Source organism: Parasteatoda tepidariorum, chromosome 3 (assembly GCF_982258835.1).
Source record: "Parasteatoda tepidariorum strain Cologne lab strain chromosome 3, Ptep-v5.0, whole genome shotgun sequence".
Lineage (NCBI taxonomy): Eukaryota > Metazoa > Arthropoda > Arachnida > Araneae > Theridiidae > Parasteatoda > Parasteatoda tepidariorum.
The window spans coordinates 49,939,916-49,959,108 of record NC_141757.1 but is presented as its reverse complement, the minus strand read 5'-3'; the positions used below and the strand labels follow the sequence as shown (position 1 = coordinate 49,959,108).

Below are 19,193 nucleotides of genomic sequence, written 5' to 3'. Positions count from 1 at the left end.
TGATGTCCCCCAGAACTTCTTGATTCTTATGTAAAAATATACTCCTACTACTATATTCAAATTGAACCACGTATTATACGAGTATTACCGAGTAGTAGTGTACCCTACCAAGGGAATAATTTTATAGTCTAATTAGGTGGTACATAATGTGATCCTATAGGTTTACATAATGTGGTCCTATAGGTATAGGTTTCAATCTACATTAAAACCATTAAATCAAATATCTAAGTATTCTTGATATTTAAGAGTAATTTCTGGATGTCAGGGCCTGCATTTCTAAGAAGCAAACGACTTTCTCTTCATTTAGACAATTGAAGTAATTTCTTTTTTTGACAAGGGGTAGAACCAAAACATACGACTCTCCCATTATCCGGCACTCCCTTCGATGACCCCCCCACAGGTTTCAACATGTTTACAGCTGATTTTACCAGATTAAGTGTTGCTTTTATAGGCCTTGTGCCATTAAATTAAAAATTCAATAAAATCCAATCATATTGCTTTTATGTCGATGAAATGTAAATCTGACTTCCTGAAAATAATTGAAAACAATTTTATAATTTTTTCAAGATATTGCATAGTTATTTATGTCAGAAAATTAATACGCAGGTTCTTTTTAATAAGCATTATTACATACTCTAATTATTAACTTTATTCCATAATTTTATTCATTATTTCATACTCAAAAATTCAACTTGAAAAGTTACCTTGATTATCTAATGTTATTGATTTTACTACATACCCCTATTCTTGTGACAGTCGAATAATCGGTACTTCGATAATTTTAGTAACTGCGTTATAAAATTATGATTCTTCAAGAGGAAGAGGAAGGAAAAAAATACTGAGTTTCATTTTCCTCATATCTGCATATCATATAACACATTCAATATTTTTTTTCTTTTAAAAAAAAAAAAAAATTCGTCATAGATCTGTTTTTATAATGATTACTATTGAATTTATGTCTACTTTCTTGGTTCTGATTTGTGAGAGCTCTATTGGTAAATTGTGTTAGTCCCTTCGGTAAAAGAAAATTTAAACTAATCGTACTCTTTAAATTAATTTCCCATTTTCATTTCAAGTTTAGGTACATACTCGTAAGACAAGCCACTGAATAATATTGTATAACCCATTCAATATTCCTCTTTCTTTTCTAAAAGTTTCGTCATAGCTCTGGTTTTATAATGATTACTATCGAATTTATGTCTACTTTCTTGGTTCTGATTTGCGAGAGCTCTATTGGTAAATTGTGCAAGTCCATTCAATATATTCGGTAAAGGAAAATTTAAACTAATCGTACTCTTTAAATTAATTTCCCATTTTCATTTCTAGTTTAGGTATATACTCGTAAGACAAGCCACTGAATTATATCGTATAACCCATTCAATATTCCTCTTTTTGTTCAAAAAATTTCGTCATAGCTGGTTTTATGATGATTACTTTCGAATTTATGTCTACTTTCTTGGTTCTGATTTGTAAGAGTTTTGTTGGTAAGTTAAGTGAGTTTCTTCAATATTTGCTGTTAACCCTTTCGCGCCGACTGTCACAAATACGTGACAGCATGAAACCGTATCAACCAGGGTAAAAAGATAAAACTGGTAATCAAAGCAATTCTTTAGCAGTTTATTTGTGGGCGGAGTTATAATTGTTTGATTTATTTTATTCACCATTACTTTGTTCAAAATTAAACTATTTAGTTGTACTTTGAATTAACATTGATTATATGTATGATTAAACTAACAATAATTAAAATAAAAGCAAAGTAAGTCTGTCAAATTAGAAACGACTACATTAAAGTTACCGTTTTTTATTTAATTACATCCTGATTCTGATTTTGTACGAATGCTTTTCTGAATCACCCGTCCCCAAGGGGTTAAAGGAATTTCAAACCAGTCGTACTCCTTAAATTTTTTTTTCTCTTCACATTACCTGTTTAAGTATATTAGAAAGGCCACTGAATATTTTCATATCCTCAGTGGTTCAACCATAGTTTTCAGTTTTTTTTAAGTTCAGTAAATGTAGTAAATGAGTGAAAATAAATTTTATGAAAACTAGTTTATAAATAATTATAGGAAATGTTCATAAAAATATTGCAAAAAGTTTTATTAAATTTGAAAAAAAAAATTTTTTTTTAAAAATTTGAAGTATGAATTGAATGTCTTAACACCTCTAACACCTACATGGAATTCCTACTTGTTTTATATCAAATATTCATAAGTAATTTTTGTTAAAGCTTTAATGTTTTAATATCAAATAGGTGTTTTGTTTATTTAAAGCTTTCATAAAATTAATAATTCAAATTTTAATTTCATTTTTTTTAAATCTGTAAAATATAAACTAAGCTAATTATTTAAACTAAAATTGAATTGAATAAAGGAGCTTCCGTTTTGAACAAAATCTCGACCACCTACCTTGAACGCCTACTTCTGGGCCATAAAGACCCATGTGAATATCATTTGCTTATAATAAAAAAATAGGCAATGGCATATGAATTATTCATCATTGACTTTAGGAAAGTTTTAATTTCAAATGAGAGTTGTGAATACATCTTTGATAAAATTAATAATATGTTTTTAGTTAAAAACACATAATATGTAATTTTATAATGTCATGGAACTAACATGTGTATTTAGCTTTTTGAAATAATATTATGGTTCAATTGTTACAATTGCTTTGTAAAAAGTTAATTATTTTTAGAGTAACATATGGAATTATTTTCTTAACTATTATAAGATATTTTTGCAGTTGTTTCCTATGAGAGAGAGGAAGATTCCTATAGGTAATTACTATTAATTTATCTGTTTTATTTATGTTTAAATTAATTTATATCAATATAGATATAAATTTAAACTTCTTTTATCTGAATAAAATATCTGGCTTGAACACTAAAGACTGAAATTCTCGTTGTACTTTGATAGTTTGAGGGAGCCAGTAGGACCCTTCCAAGATATTTTTTGTTTAAACCAATGATGTGACGTACCAAAAAATCATTTAATGAAGAAATTGTAGAAGCTCAATAAGTACAGCTTTTTTCTATTTAACTAACGAAAACGTCAGATAAATGGGAATATTATGGTATCAGTCTTTTTTTCAATCATGCAGTATTTTTTCGTTGTTCAGATAATTGAGTTTCCATTTTTTACAAATGATAAAATTAAAACGATAAAAAATAAACTGAAATACTTTTTTTTCAATTGATGAAACTGAAAATTTATGACACTTATATGTTATCTTTTACTACCTCCAAAACATTCAATACACTACACTTCTTCTAAAGCGCATTTACTTTAAACCGCTTTATTGTGTAATCAGGATATATGTTCCTTGTATGATTTCTCTTTCATAAAGTCTTTATCCATTATTTAATTCTGTTTTTGAAACTACTGTAGAATAAGAAAAAAAGTCAAGTATTGAAGTATTGTGCGATCAGGCTCTTTATTATTTCCTCATATTTCTTACTGAAGTTCAATAGATTTATATATGATATATATAAAACTTTATTTTAGTACTTTTCTTTTTTTTTCTTCCAGACGTGGACACGTACCTAAGCTTGTAAAACCCTTAACCGTATAGTCCACGTCTGGACGACAGTCTAGCTCGCACAAAACTCGGCACATAAGTAAGCCATTACAAAATTCATAACTGCACAATACAGATGACAATAAAGATGACAATAATTCGTATCACATTAGTTAAATTTAAAAAAAAAATTGAAGCAAAGAGAACAATAAATGAAGCGAATTTTGTTATATACATAATAATTGAAAAAAAAGAAGCAAAAAGAAAACAAATAAAGAAAATGTAAACGAGGACGTATTTTAGTACTAGAAAATATGTTATTGTGATTCCGAGGAACAGTGAATTTCTCTGTAAGATGGCAAAACACCCCAGAGGCCACTGTTGCCCCAGTCGCCATTCTAGATACACCTTTTTATATTTACACGTATATATATTTACTGATTCCCCAATCCATCTCCATTCAGAAATGCATTGACTGTCTGAAAGACCTGACACTGAAAGGCAAGCAAATCGTCCTCCAATGGATCCCGGGACATTGCGGGATTTGGGGTAATGAAAAAGCTGATTTCTTGGCCAAGAAAGGAACAACTATTGCCCAAGCATCTCGTTGCTCCATCTCTCTGCACTCATTTAAATTGCTGGTCCGAAACCAATTCCGGAACATGCTCTCAGAGAATTTCCGTACAAGCAATATACACAAAACCTGGTTCAACCGTATTTTAACTATCCCAAATCAGCCCAAGTTTACGGCAGTCGCTCTCTTTAGACTTTTAACGGGCCATGACTGTCTGGCCAAACACCTTTTTAGCATAAACATTTTTGACTCTCCTAAATGCAAGCTCTGTCGCCTTGGGGAGGACATGGACTTGCCCCATATTTCCATCTGTCCTGCGCTCATCTCCACTACTGTGTGTGGACGCTACTGGGAAGCCAGGGCTCGTATGGGCTAAGCATGTCACTATGCATTCAATTCTATTTATTTCTTTTTGCCTTGTTTTTCTTGTTATTTTATCCTTTTTGTTCTTTTAAATTGGCCTGCCATTGGAAATAAAAAAAAATATTTACACGTATGAATTAATTCGAACTTAGATCATATATGAAAACTTAGAAAATCGTACTGCTTTTTAGATACATTTAAAAAAAATGAATACTCAAATATCACAAAACTTTCGTTTTTGGCGAAACCTGATATATGCTTCGAGCAAAAATTTCGTCCAAGTGACGCAATAATTATCGTCTCTTTTCTGAGGAAATGTGTTTAGTCAAAATTAAAGAAATATTTCGGCATTCTATTTTTTCAACAAAAAAAAAAAACTTGTAGTGCCTAGTGTATCTAGTGTAACTTTTCTAATAATCACTTTATCGTGGCTACCATGTAGGTGAATCAATGTCACCCCAAGAACACAACAAATATAGATAGTACATAGAGATGAATTACACCCGAGCCCGAAGTGGGAATCAAAACCGATATCTTCCTGGTACGAGGCAAAGTTCATGACCGCCATGCAAGCCGATCGGCTTATTTCTTTACTCTATTTTCAAACGTCAGGTCTTTATTCTTGTTAACAATCACCCACAATGCACTAAGATGATATTCCAGTTGAGGGAACATTTTCGTCATATGCTTGAGAGTAGGAGTTTCGTCACAAATCACGCGATTTCGTGATGAACTGATTTGCAAAATTAAGGAAATACAATAGATTGCTAAATTGATGAAAGTGAGAGTTTCATTTCTGAAAGCGTAGTAATAAGAAGATTACTGAACAAAAAATTTTTTTTACACGGGCACCTTATTCTTTCTAGTGTTTAAATAGAGTCTTTGTAAATTTTCGAATCTTGTTTGAAAATATTAACATTTCACATAGGTTTTGATTAAAGAATTTTCAACCAAAAAAATACTTATTAAAAATATATCATTAATCCTAACTAATTATTGATTAATTCTCTTATTGTAAATAGGATTATATACGATGAATAATAAAGTTATTTATTAATAAAAAAATATATTAAATAAAAATAATGACTTGTACTTCACTTGAAATTTATATACCTTTTCCATAGGATTAAAATAAGTTATACTTGCCATTAGAAAAATATTTCATCAAAAAATACTTATCATTAATTTAAATAAATGTGATCTAAGAATTTTTAAAAAACCGATTTGAAAGTCATTTTTTATTTCCATAAAATCTTAATTTGTGGTATACGGAAAAAATATTTTGGCAATTCATATCGCCTTATACATTTTTTTACTATCATAAGCTTCTTGGCTGTGAAAATATTTCTTTAGAAATTTCTTCGCTCACCTCTAAGATAAAATAGAATTAGCCGCTATGAATCATTCTTTTTTTAAAATAATATCCCAAAATAATTAGACAGATAATTAATTATGTATTGTTGAATGCTTTTTTTATTATAGGAAGTCATTAACTTCCATATATCAAATGAATTTTTGTATGAAACCAAGTTTAATGATAATAACCTAATTATATTTTCTTTGACATCATTTAATGACGCATTTTAATAGCATAATTTTTTGCCATAATTGCCCTAACCTTAAATTCATTATTTATGAATACGAGTTTCGCAATTTAATTGCTTTACTTTTAACTTTTTAAATATAATATATGACATAATAAAAAAAAATATTTATTAATTTCTAAAGTGTTACTAAAAATGTGACACGAGAAAATGAAAGTTACAGAATTTGAACAAATAAAAGCAGAAAAAAATTACAGACGAAAGTGCAAGTATGCTGAGTAATTATTTTATATCAGGTTAGGTGTATTGTTTACTATTGTGGTGATTTTCCAATTATTCTTTTATAACTTTATTAAACAACATGATTACGCGTAAACTACCCAAAATACTCAAATATTTTACTAATTTCTAACGTGTTACTTATGAGTACTTAATAATTATGAATGTTGCACAAGAAAATGGAAGTTACATAATTTGCTCAAATAAAGGCAGGAAAAAATAATAGACGAAAGTGCAAGTATGCTGAAATAATTATTCGATATCGGATTGATTAAATTGTTTACTATTGTAGTGATTTTCCAATTATTCTTCTATAACTTTATTAAACAACATGATTACACGTAAACTACCCAAAATACTCAAATATTTTACTAATTTCTAACGTGTTGCTTATGAGTACTTAATAATTATGAATGTTGCACAAGAAAATGGAAGTTACATAATTTGCTCAAATAAAGGCAGGAAAAAATAATAGACGAAAGTGCAAGTATGCTGAAATAATTATTCGATATCGGATTGATTAAATTGTTTACTATTGTAGTGATTTCCCAATTATTCTTTTACAGTTTTATTAAACAGCACAATTATACATAAGCTACACAAAATATTCTCATAAAAAACCTTAATTTTTATTTAATTATATACTAATTGCCGAATTTTATAGATTCCACGGAATGCTGTTTATATCACCATGTTCATTTCCAATCTGATTGAGCTTTCCCTTGATCAGGGAAGATTTATTTTCAAATTTCCCTTTAGAAGGGATTAAGATATATTCGAGGCTCTAGTTGCCACGCGTACTATGCCCCATTTATGTCTTCATCATTTACTGAATGTCACGTATTCTCTCATTACTTCTTAGGGATTATATGGGAAAGATGAGCAACAACAATCATTCAAAGTGTATTTATAGCAGACTCCATGATTTTTTTGATGTCATCTTTATGAAATTTACAGTTTGAGACATTTTTTTACGAAAAATGCTTACGCGTACTTGCTTTAATAAAAACAATAACAAAAATATTTTTCTTGTGAGTTACTTTAAAATTCAAAGTTTCACTACTACATCCTGTACAGTGATGAAATCAGCTGTATTTATTTATAGAATAAAACTACCGAATATTTTCTTGTAATATTTTTTTAAAAGATGTTTCAGTATTCTAACTAAATGGAGATAATTTTTTTATTTTCAAGCAGAAATGATGTCTTTTCTTATTTATGATATACTGTTTGAGAATAACTGATAAGCAAATTAATAGGATTAAAAACTGCAAGTCAAAAAATGACGTGATGAAATGAAATAATTTTTTTTTACTGAAATATTTTTATTCAAGTTAATTATAGCACTAATGAGAATTTTTTAAAGCAGTACAATCAACACCATTAAAATGATAATTTTTATCTCCAATTCTTGATTTGGTGATCATTATTTGGTTCAAACTGTTTTATTATTTACGATGTACTTATCAATTATATAATGGCATGCATATTAATTTAATTAACACCATAATTGCAAGTTTAAAAATAGTGCGGAAAAATAAATTATCAGAAATAATATTTTCCTAAGCCATTCATAACATTAAAACTTAGGTTTTAAGACACTACTTATAAGATTTATAGTAAAATGCTCATAGTTTAAAGTTCTTATTTTACTTGTAAAATACTGTAGTTAAAAGCACTATATTAAAATGCATTTGGAGCGCATTTGAAGTCACTAACATTGCTAGTCATGATTGCGTATGTCATGGTACGCAATATCATATTTGATACTGTGTATATGCAATGAATATATGCAAGGCAACCATATATGCAACCATTGCATATATGCAATGGTCGAAAGTAGCTAACTATAAGTAGTGAAACTCAAGTACTGTAACTCCCACTATAAGTACTGTGATCGCTACTTTTTTCGTAGTTTGAAGTGTAGTGAACTACTTTTTTAAAAATTTAGTGTAGTGAGTAGGGCGATACAAAAACAAATAAAACAGTAGTTTGTAGCGATTCCCGGAAACTATTTTTAACTATAGTTTAGTAAAAAAACACTGCTGTTACTAATTTTTCGAACACACACTAATTTTCGCAACTAATTTTTCAAATTTTATGGGTAAAAATCCTCGCGGGTCTGTCAGTGAATGCAATAAAAAAGACCATGTTGCTGCAGCTGAGCATTAACAGGAATTACGTATTTAAAATCACGTATAACTAACATTTAAACTTGCCATTACAAAAAAATAGACAATTAATAACTTTGGTCACACTTTGACATGTGAATTACACTCGTGAAAAATTGATGTTATGTAAAAAAAAAGGGAACGTATTTTCAATGAACATAATTTTTTAAAGGAAATAAAAGTCCATTAAACAATTAAAAGATTTAAAGTATATGATAATTTATCATTTCTTAAATTAAATATTCGCTGTCGAGAAAGGCAGAAAATATTGAAGATCAAATGAACAAATTTGATAAAAATGTTTTGAAATATCAAATTGGCTTATGTAAACGTGAATAAAAAACATGATATATTTCTTCAGTGAAATATTTCTAAAATTTATAATATATAATTTCGATAATTTGATTTTATATCAAATTATCGAAATTATATATTATAAATTATAGAAATATTTCCCTGAATAAATATATCATGTTTTTTATTCATATAAACGTGAAATATTTTGTACATTTACATTACTTTACATTTAATGTAAAGTCGTCTCCTTACAGTAGTGAAGTAGTTTGTAGTCACCACATTTAAAACAAAGAAATTGTATTTAACTACATTTGTAACGAAATAGTTGTAGTAAACTACAAAAAATGTAGTTTTTCCTACTACTGAATATATGTTAAAAAGAATAAATAAAAAATATTCCTTTGGGTAATAGTATTTCCCTTTTTTGATCCATTTGTTTTATGAAAAATGTAATGAAAATGAGAAATTGATGTTATGTTAAAAAAAGGGAACGTATTTTCAATGTACTTTATTTTTAAAGGAAATAAAAGTCCATTAAACAATTAAAAGATTTCAAGTATGATAATTTATCATTTCTTAAATTAAATATTCGCGGTCGAGAAAGGCAGGAAATATTGAAGATCAAATGAACAAATTCGAAAAAAATGTTTTGAAATATTAAATTGGCTTATGTAAACGTCAATAAAAAACATATATTTCTTCAGTGAAATATTTCTATAATCTATAATATATAATTTCGATAATTTGATTATACATCAAATTATCGAAATTATATATTATAAATTATAGAAATATTTCACTGAAGAAATATATCATGTTTTTTATTCATATCAACGTGAAATATTTTGTACATTTACATTACTTTACATTTAATGTAAAGTCGTCTCCTTACAGTAGTGAAGTAGTTACCACAATTCCAAAGTAGTTTGTAGTCACTACATTTAAAACAAAGAAGTTGTATTTAACTACATTTGTAACAAAATAGTTGTAGGAAACTACAAAAATAATGTAGTCTTTCCGACCACTGAACTTATATTAAAAAGAATAAATAAGAAATGTTCCTTTTTGTAATAGTATTTCCCTTTTTTGATCAATTTGTTTTATGAAAAATGTCAACATTTTATTATATATTTATTTAAATTCAAAATTTTACAGACTATCAGTGTATTCAGAGGAGTCAGTTCCATTATTTGGCCCGACTCTCCCAAATCCACCGATTTTCAAAAACCATCAAGAGTTTAGGGAATTTCTTCTCGTAAAATGTAAGTTTGTGTTTGTTTTTATCAATAGAAAAATACTTTTTTTTAGCCTTAAACAGAACTTTTTCCAAGTTTTATCTGTAACCTTATTTTTTCAAAGTACGCCATGTTCAAAAACTATTCAAAACTTCATGTTTTAACTTTGAGTTTTCCTTTTGCTAAATTGTAAATTAGTAAAATATGCATATTTTTACTATAAAAATACGCACTAAGGCTAATGTTACAAAGTTATAAAATATATTTTAAATATTAAAAAATCTAATCCATTTCTAATTTTTTAAATGCAAAAGACAGTTTATTTATTTTATTATTATTAACTCCAATAGGTTTTAGTCTTATTTCTTAAACAATCTTTAAAAAAAATCTGGCATAAATACTTTAAAATATATATACTGTCTGATTTTGATAACTTTAGTATTACCTACATAAATATTTGTCTTAATCAATAAAAATTGGAATTATTATTTCGCTGAAAATAATTTACTTCTTTACAATGTCTTAATATTTGAGTAATTGCTACTCTCTTATAAAATATGCAATCGGTTTTTTTTATTAAAAACAGCAGTAGAAATCAGTTATACTGTTGAATCCAATTTTTAAGTATCAAAAAATTAGCCAACACTTTCAAACATTTAAATTTTTTTAAAAAAAATATGTCATTAAACGCAAATTACTACTTTTAAATAAATATGATGCAATCTAAATTTAAATTCGCAATAAAAATAAATCATTAAATGTCAAACGCAAAGTAGAATTAAATTCTGAATATGCCCCTTCATCCTATTGACAATATCTAATTACATTTCGAAATACTCAAAGTGAAATTGTTTTAGTTAAAAGTAATTACAGTCAAGAGATTAATAGCTGTTTCCCTATTCAAAATCAAAGCAATTGAAGACGCTTTAGACTATAAGATTGAACCACAATTTCAATAACGATAGCGGAAATTATTTAGAAATGCAATTTGCAAAAGGAATCAATCTCAAAGACTTATTCGTCTTCACGGAAGGCAAATGCCGTTGTTGTACCAATCTGAAATTGTTAAAATTACAATTTTCTATCGAATTCAATACCATTTCCAAAGTACATATTGCTAACACTCATTAAATAAAGCGTCGTATTTCCTTCTACATATTGCATTTGTGGTGCTTTGGAAGTTTCAAAATTGAGTTTGAATTGATATAAAATTATTGGATGGTATACATTTACTGAATTTTTAATAAGCTTTCGTTGAGTTACAAAAATTGTCAAACAATTTGAGTAGAGTTTTATATTTTAAATAATATTCCTTACAACTTTAATGGTTGATTAAAGCTTCGTTGTTCATTCATGTTTAATTAAGAAAAATTTAATTACTTTTATGATAGTTTTACTTTATTAATATCTGATTAATATAATACTAAAACTTTCTCTTAAAATCAAATTATTTTTTTTAAGTTTAATTTTAAGATATCCATCTCATACTAGTATAAAATATTGATTCGCCTTCATTCTAAATAATTTTCCTATGCTTTGAAAAATGCTATCTAATTAACAAATTTACTAAATTTAATTCCGTTCTCTGTTTTGTCTATTTTTTTAAATCTAAAATAGCAAAAGTATTTTACTTTTTGTAGTTCTGGCGCTGTAATTTGAAAATTCATCATACCATTGTTTTTACTAAAATTGCACTTACTTAAAAAATTTAATTGTGAAGTTGTTGCTTGAATTTAATGTTTAGTTGTTAATAGAGAAACATTTACTGATTATTTAATAAGTGTTTGCCGAGAGATACAAATTGTCAAACAATTTTAATGGAGTTTCATATTTTAAAGAACAGTCTTATACAATTTCATTGGTTGATAAAATGAAGTTTCGTTACATATTAATGTTTTTATTGACAGTAGTTTAATAACTTCGATGATAGTTTTACTTTAATCTATGTTTAATATGAGTTGTGTACTATCCTGAAAAATTTTCTTAATACTTTTTTTTTGCTCTTAATTCAAATTTAATTTCCTCATCACTCGCTTTCCTTCTACATTTTATGTTTGCCCTATACCCTGTAAAAGTCTATTGAATTAATAAATTTGCTAAATTTAACCTTATTTGTTATTTTGTCTATTGCTTTTATTCTAAAATAACAAGAATATTTTGCTTTTTTTAATTATGCCACGGCAGTTAGAAAGTTTAGCAAACCATTGTTGTTGCTAAAATTGCTTTTATTTATCAAATTTAGCTGCAAAGTTATTTTTTTAATTAAATGTCAAGTTGTTAATAGTCAAGCATAGTTTTTATTATAACTTACCTCTTATTTGTTACCGTTAGTTTCAATTCGTACTGCATTGAAAAAATGGTAATTGAAGTAACTGCTTAAAAGTAATATTTTGCTTAGGTTCTCTATTTTTATCGCAACACTTTCGCCCATAATATTATTTCGTTTAAATCTAGAAAAATATCACTTTTTCTTTTCCTAAACTTTTTAAGCGTCAACTCCAATGATTTTTTAGTGATTAATCTTACGTGAATTTTCTTATAGTGAGCTACTAAGTAAACTCGTGTGAATTTTTACCAAGGAAAGGTTTTTCATTACTAAATAAAATTAATGAATTATTAAATTAAATATTTTTAGTTCATTATATTCAGAACAAATTTCATTTTTAAATGAAACAGAGCTTGATAGAAAAAGAATCGGAACAAATTAACTTCCAATTTTATAAATGTTTTTTGAAGCAGACCATAACAGAAGTTCATATTTGTTTCAGTAATAAATGGTGAAAAAGCTGCTTTTAACACACCTACATTTGCTCAGAAAAGGGAGAGGACTTTAGACATGTTGATAAAGGATCTATATACAGAGCATATGGCAGAAAATCGAGGGGTAAGTGTTTTAAAATCAATTAATCAAGTTAGTAATTTAGGAATTTAGTTTTAAACGAGCTATTAATGATAATTTTCGATGCGAGATTTCAATGATTTTGAAAATGTTGAGAAAAACCAGAGTTCCTCACATTTCAAATGACGACCACAAGTATGGCTAAGATATTAAATTAGTGGCAACAATTACAGCTTAACTTACCAAACGAACTTATTCTTCCTTTAATGTCAATGTTTTCATTTTTCTTAAATTTGATTGTCTTAAAAATAACATTTTGATTTTTTAAAGATTTTAAAAAATAAAATATTCTTTTAAGTTCTTTTGATAAAACTCTAATTCACCGTTCAAACCATAAATCTCTGGGCAAAATTAAACAGTATTTTTCCCGTTACATACTACTTTTCACTGAATAATATGAAGAAAACCAGCTTTATGATACAACCTGAAGCTTTAAGTATGAACAAAAATGCTGATACTAACACTTAGAGGAGTAAAATGATTTGCATTAAGGACTGCAATTATCCGTAGTGTATTTATCTTTAACTGTATTAATGACAACTATAATCGGTATTGCCTTTATCAGTAACTGCGCCAATGACTACAATAGTTGGTATTGCATTTATCGGTAACTGCATTATTGACTACAGTTATCGATGTTTCTGAGGTAAGTGGTTTTTTAAGCAACGGAATGAATTTAAAAAGGAGGATTTCAGTTGTTTAGTTTTTTTTAAATTAATTTTTAAAGATAAGATTTTTTTTAAAAATTTTTAAATGAAAATCATGATTAAAAATCCTCTCCTTTCGAGCTCTTGTCACTCTAATATCCAGCATTATTGAGTTAATTAGCTTCTTAATGTAGAAAACAAAAATTGTTATTAAGATTCAGTTTTCTTTCGAAAAACTTTCAATACATTGTTTAATTACAGACAATGTTAAACCGAAGAGCTTTCAGTGATGTGCTTTCTGATGCATCAAAAACATCACGAAGAAAAGAGGAAGCAAGACAGGTTGAGTTCGTCAGGATTGGACAAGTATGATCCTAATTGTTTATTTAAATATGTACTTTAACTGAAATATAATTGTGTGTTAATTTCAAATACAAAATAAAAAATTCCTCGTGTCAAAGATTTGAAATCAGACAACTCTAAGATCTTAATTGCCAATTTTTAATCTTGCCTTAGAAATTACAGGAATAAAAATTCACAATATATGCATAATTTTAGAAAATGTTTTGTACCAAAAATTTGTTATACAAATAATTGGTCAGAGATGCTTATCTATGTATTCCTTTCTTTAATAAAATCATCAAAATATTTATCAATCTTCGAAAACCTTTACTCATGTCAAAGATTTAAAGTCAAACAATCTAAAATCTTAATCGCCCTTTTTTAATCTTGTTTTATAAATTATGATGATGAAAAGTCACAATACATGCAAAATTTAATTTTTTTTCTTATTAAACGCTTGTTATGTAAATGTTTGGTCTGAAATGCTTATTTATGTATTATTTTTTATAATAAAATTATAAAAATATTTATCAATAATTGATTAGACATTGTTTAATCAATAGTGTACTTTTTTTAATTAATATTTATTTTTACAATATTGAACAATTTGAGTATTTCAGAAAATTTTCTATAAGGCTGAGACAAAACTTATCACCGTAATAAATATTCGGTGCATTTTGCATTCGCACAGTTTAACGTTTTAAATGGTATTGTTTAATTACGCCGCTGTTATTGATTATGACTTAACAACTCACCGATTTATATGGATACTATCCCAGAAGTCCTAGCACTCCACAATATTTCAAATGGTAGAAAAATAGCGCATAAAATTAACTTCACTTGTTCCAACTAGTCACCATTTTATTTCATTACATAATTAATAGATTTTACGTAATTGTTTAAAATGTTTAAATATAGTCCAGTTTAAATATGTTAAAATCAATACTCAAGCTTATTAAATCAGAAATAGAATGGTAAAGCTTAGTAAGACGGAGGTGTTTATAGAATTAACAACACACATTTTATTTAAACAGTTAAATATGACTGTTTAATTTTTTCAGGCATTCAACTGAGTGAAAAATGGTAATTTCGACTTAAATTTTTTTTTTCATCTATTCTTAAACTTTAATTCATTATCTTTATAAAATCCTTTAAATTTTTGATCTATAAATTTCAGAGATGAAGTTATAGTAGTATTTTTGTTTGCTGACAAACGAAACTGAAACCGGAATTAAACTCTCTAAAATGAAATTATTTCTGATACTTTGAGTGTTTTAATGTTTTGTATTGGAATTAAATACATTTTTAAGGCAAATCAAATTCATTTTCAGAAATAAGCTTCATATTATTCGTAGAATAATCATAGAAACAAGCTTCATTTTTTCTCAGATTTTTCTTAAATTTCAAGCTTTTCTTGCATTTTAAATACATTTTCCGAATAACGTTGATTTTGAGAAAATGTCTTTATGCTAACAAACGTTACAAAAAAAGTTTACTTAAGAATTCTTTAAATTTTGTTTGTAGATTTTGTATAATGTTAATGATGTTTTGAACAGAATGCTAATGTCTAAGTGTGAATTTGTTATTTTTATCAAGCATTAAATAAGAATTAAATTTTTTCTTTGACAATTTCAATATTAAACAATATTTAGTTCGATTGCATTGTCTTTTTTTAAAAAAAATTCGTGATTGTTGATCATTAAAAAATTATTTTGAAATTTATGCATTATAATTTATTGTAGAGCTTTTAGCTCGACATGAAAAATTTTTAGTTTTTAAGCTCAAATTTACCCTTATTTGGAAATATTTATTACAATTTTTAGACTATACTTTAAATTTATAATTTTAGGGTCCCTGCTTACCAATCATAAAATTAAAATTATAAATAAGCCCTTTTTATAAAAAAAAAATTGTCGAAACCAGACGGATGCCTTAATCAATATGAAAAATTTTATTACCAACATTTTTATTTAAATGTAAAAGATTGTGGATTAGTTACCATGACTGTGTAGTATGGTGATATTAGAATACGGATCAGTTTCGCAAAAAATGGTATTTTGGGATATAAGAAACCTATTACCACAGAGATTAAAACCTGTTACCCGACACCTACATTGGCCATAATAGCTTTTGGTTACAACAGTATAAATGAAGCTCTTCCAGTAGTATTTAATACCACATCACTGGCGTCAAATATACTTAGGCGACTTTTGATGGTCTTCAGAGTCAAAAATAATTTGTCAAAAATAATTATGTAAGTATTAGTGTCGTTACTAATTATTTTCAAAAGAAAAGAATTAATTTTGGTACGTTGGTAGAAATTCAAATAAAGGTAAATTTCGTACTAAAAATCAAAATTATTGGAATGAAGGAGCTCATTCATAATGGAAAATCATAAAAAAATTTTTATTAACCATTGATGAAAACCATCATTTAATTAACATAATTGAATTATGTGATTTTAGTAATTTACTGAGAGAATTCTCAGCATTGTCTTCACGAATCAAATTTTTTCTCCAACCTTAATGGAGTCAGAGATTTTTACTGTAAAAACTCAGTTAACGATCGGCTAATTTTCAAGAAAACGGTCATAAAGGTGCCGATTTTTTTATACACGTGTATTATACACGTATTTGATTAGTGCTGACATCAAGTTTAAAATAAACTAACCATCTACAATTACCTTAAAAATATCCTGGTACTGCCATCTGGTGTGTAAAATGAGAAATAAAATGTTTTCCGAGCAAAAGAAATGAATTAGTTTTTTTCTTATTGGCGCGTTACTACTGAACACTCCAGCCCGGAAATATCACGGGAGCGAGAAATAGAGGGCGAAACCTCACCCTGTCATTTTGACGGGAGCGAGAAGGAAGGAGTTAATCATACGTACCTGTTGCAATGTTTACAAAAATAAGGTTCTTAAAACTTACACACAAAAACTTTATTTTGCTTAAATTTAAACTGAATTTTATACAATGACACTCAAAGAATGGAGTAAATCCTGCACAGTTAAGTCTGCAATGAAGAAACAGAAACTGTTCATTACTTTTTGTTCTTTACAGTGATCTATCATTTCAGCTTTATATTTTTTTAAGAAATACGTTTATAATTTTTTTTAAAAAAAAGGAGTTTCAGCAATGTCTTTCCATTTGTTGCCTTCCTTTTCAAAAAATAAAAAATTGGTAAAAAGTAACTTGCAGGTATTGTAATTATCTGCAGTGTCACCTGCTGCTCAGGTGGGTTTCTGCTACCCCGGTTATAAGTACCACTGGTGTTATGTTAATTCATATTTTTTTAATAGGTTATAACAACAAATAAAAAGGGACAACAAATAAAAAATAGGACCTATATTAGCTTAATTAAATCTTAATTCGTAGTGTAGATCTTAGTTCCTATCTTAATTCGCAGATTTGATTGATATTTATTTTTTTAATTACGTATTTTTTCCGGATATTCAGCAAGTTAAATAAAAACAATTTCAACTCAAATAAAGGCTTTTAAATATATTTTTTTTAATTCGTTTTTGCTTTTACAAAGTAATTATAACCGTGTTTGTTGTATTTATATCTATTTTCCGCAGTTTATAAAACTTTTAAAATAAAAAATCAGCAATAAATAATTTCATTAGTTAAAAATTAAGATACTGTTATCCCAGTGAAAATCAATCAACATACTTTTAACTTTTATATTCAAGATACTTTTTTAATGAAGGCTTAAGCTTTTTTTTTTTTTTTTTTTTTAATTTTTTGAAGTGTCTTGCATTTAGAATCCTTATCAAAAATAAGAGATTACTTTTATTTATGTTTGCCAGAAGCAACATGCATAACTTGTTATCTACATAAAAAAGAGCTATATATAAACATCATTTCGATGAAATTCGGAAAACATAAATGTGAAATTTAATTAAAAATTGTAATCTTCTCAGTTCTTTCAAAACAAGGAGTGAATCGCCTAAAGCTGAAAAAACAAAATTACTCTGTTTACAAACATAACTCAAGAATTATTTCTAGGAACATGAATAATTTATTGAAGTGACTTGCATTATTAAATAAAAGCAAAAGAGTATCGAAGAAAGAAATAATTTACTTTTAAAAACTAATTTTATTTAATTAATATTATTTTTACCTAAATATATATAATGATGAAAAAATAGTTCTGAAGAAATATTTAATTATTTCTTATAATTAAAAGAGATGTATATATCACAAAGTCCATGCATTTATAAAAGTTATAAATAATGAATTATTTCGTATTTGGCGACATCTAAATTAGTTCGCAAAATACATTTTAATATTTTTTTAATTAATTGAAAGATCTTTTTAAAGAAATCCACTTTTCCAAGGAAAGTATTTATGAATCTTTAAGAGATAACAAGATTTAGAATAAAAGTTTTGTTTTCTTTAAAAATTTACTTCTCTTTTATTCAAAAATAAAGAACTTAAATCAAAAATGAAAAACAAATGCATGGCTCATCGTTTTATCCCCGTTATATATATCAAAAATAAACAGCTTTCAATACGTACGTTATACAGTAATATTTTTAAGCTTATAAAAGGCTTTTGTAATTCTCAAGAAAGCTTTAGTTCAATTTATTTTTAAAAAGATTTAAAATAATATCAGATAAATTGAGCGTTACTTCTAAAACTGAACATTAAAATAAGTGCTTTAGACAATTCTTTCAGATCATAAGAAAAATGAGTAAGGATTAGAAAATTATTATAATAAAGAAAACAACTGAGATAAGGGGCCCAAAAAATTTTCAACTGGTTTTAAAATTATTAAATCTATATTAGTGTTTTATTAAATTTAAATTTGTTTTCATTTTTTCAACAGAGAAATCGCTTAATTTCCATTTCCTCAACAAATTATGATTCTAATAAATTCTTCACGGTATTTTACTGCTTGAAATTTTTCCGTATCTCAGAATGCACTGATTTTATTCAAATTACTTTTTTATAAAAACCAGCAATTTTTTAGATAACAGAACAGTATTTCCTGTGTATATTGACATTTATTTACACTCGATTATTACCAAACGGAATATTACCTAAACCTCATAATTTCAAACTGCTACATAGTGTCCTAAAAATGATTATTTTAAAAATTAATAACTACATATAGAAATCATTTAATCAATTAATAATTGAAAATCAGTTAATAACTAAAAATTAATTAATGACTAATTGATAATTATATTGATTGTTGCTCTTAGTTCTCTCTAAGTCTTAAAAACAGTCGCACAATTGGTCTACAACTATGCTTTTAAACTTATTTTTTTCTAAGTATCACATTTTGCAGAGCAACAATAAGCGAGGTTCTGTCTGAGGAA

The 19,193-nt window shown here is 26.8% G+C and overlaps 1 protein-coding gene across 7 annotated transcripts in view; it reads left to right on the top strand.

Moving 5' to 3' along the window:
* Window positions 1-19,193, top strand: part of LOC107436145 (GTPase-activating Rap/Ran-GAP domain-like protein 3) — a 607,350-nt gene that overhangs the window by 560,643 nt on the left and 27,514 nt on the right. For all 7 annotated transcript variants that reach the window (XM_071179217.2, XM_016047730.4, XM_071179220.2 and 4 more), the window contains 4 exons: window positions 2,728-2,773; window positions 9,897-10,003; window positions 12,745-12,860; window positions 13,784-13,888. In XM_071179217.2, coding sequence (XP_071035318.1) covers window positions 2,728-2,773; window positions 9,897-10,003; window positions 12,745-12,860; window positions 13,784-13,888 — 374 coding nt within the window. The remainder of the gene's footprint in view (window positions 1-2,727; window positions 2,774-9,896; window positions 10,004-12,744; window positions 12,861-13,783; window positions 13,889-19,193) is intronic.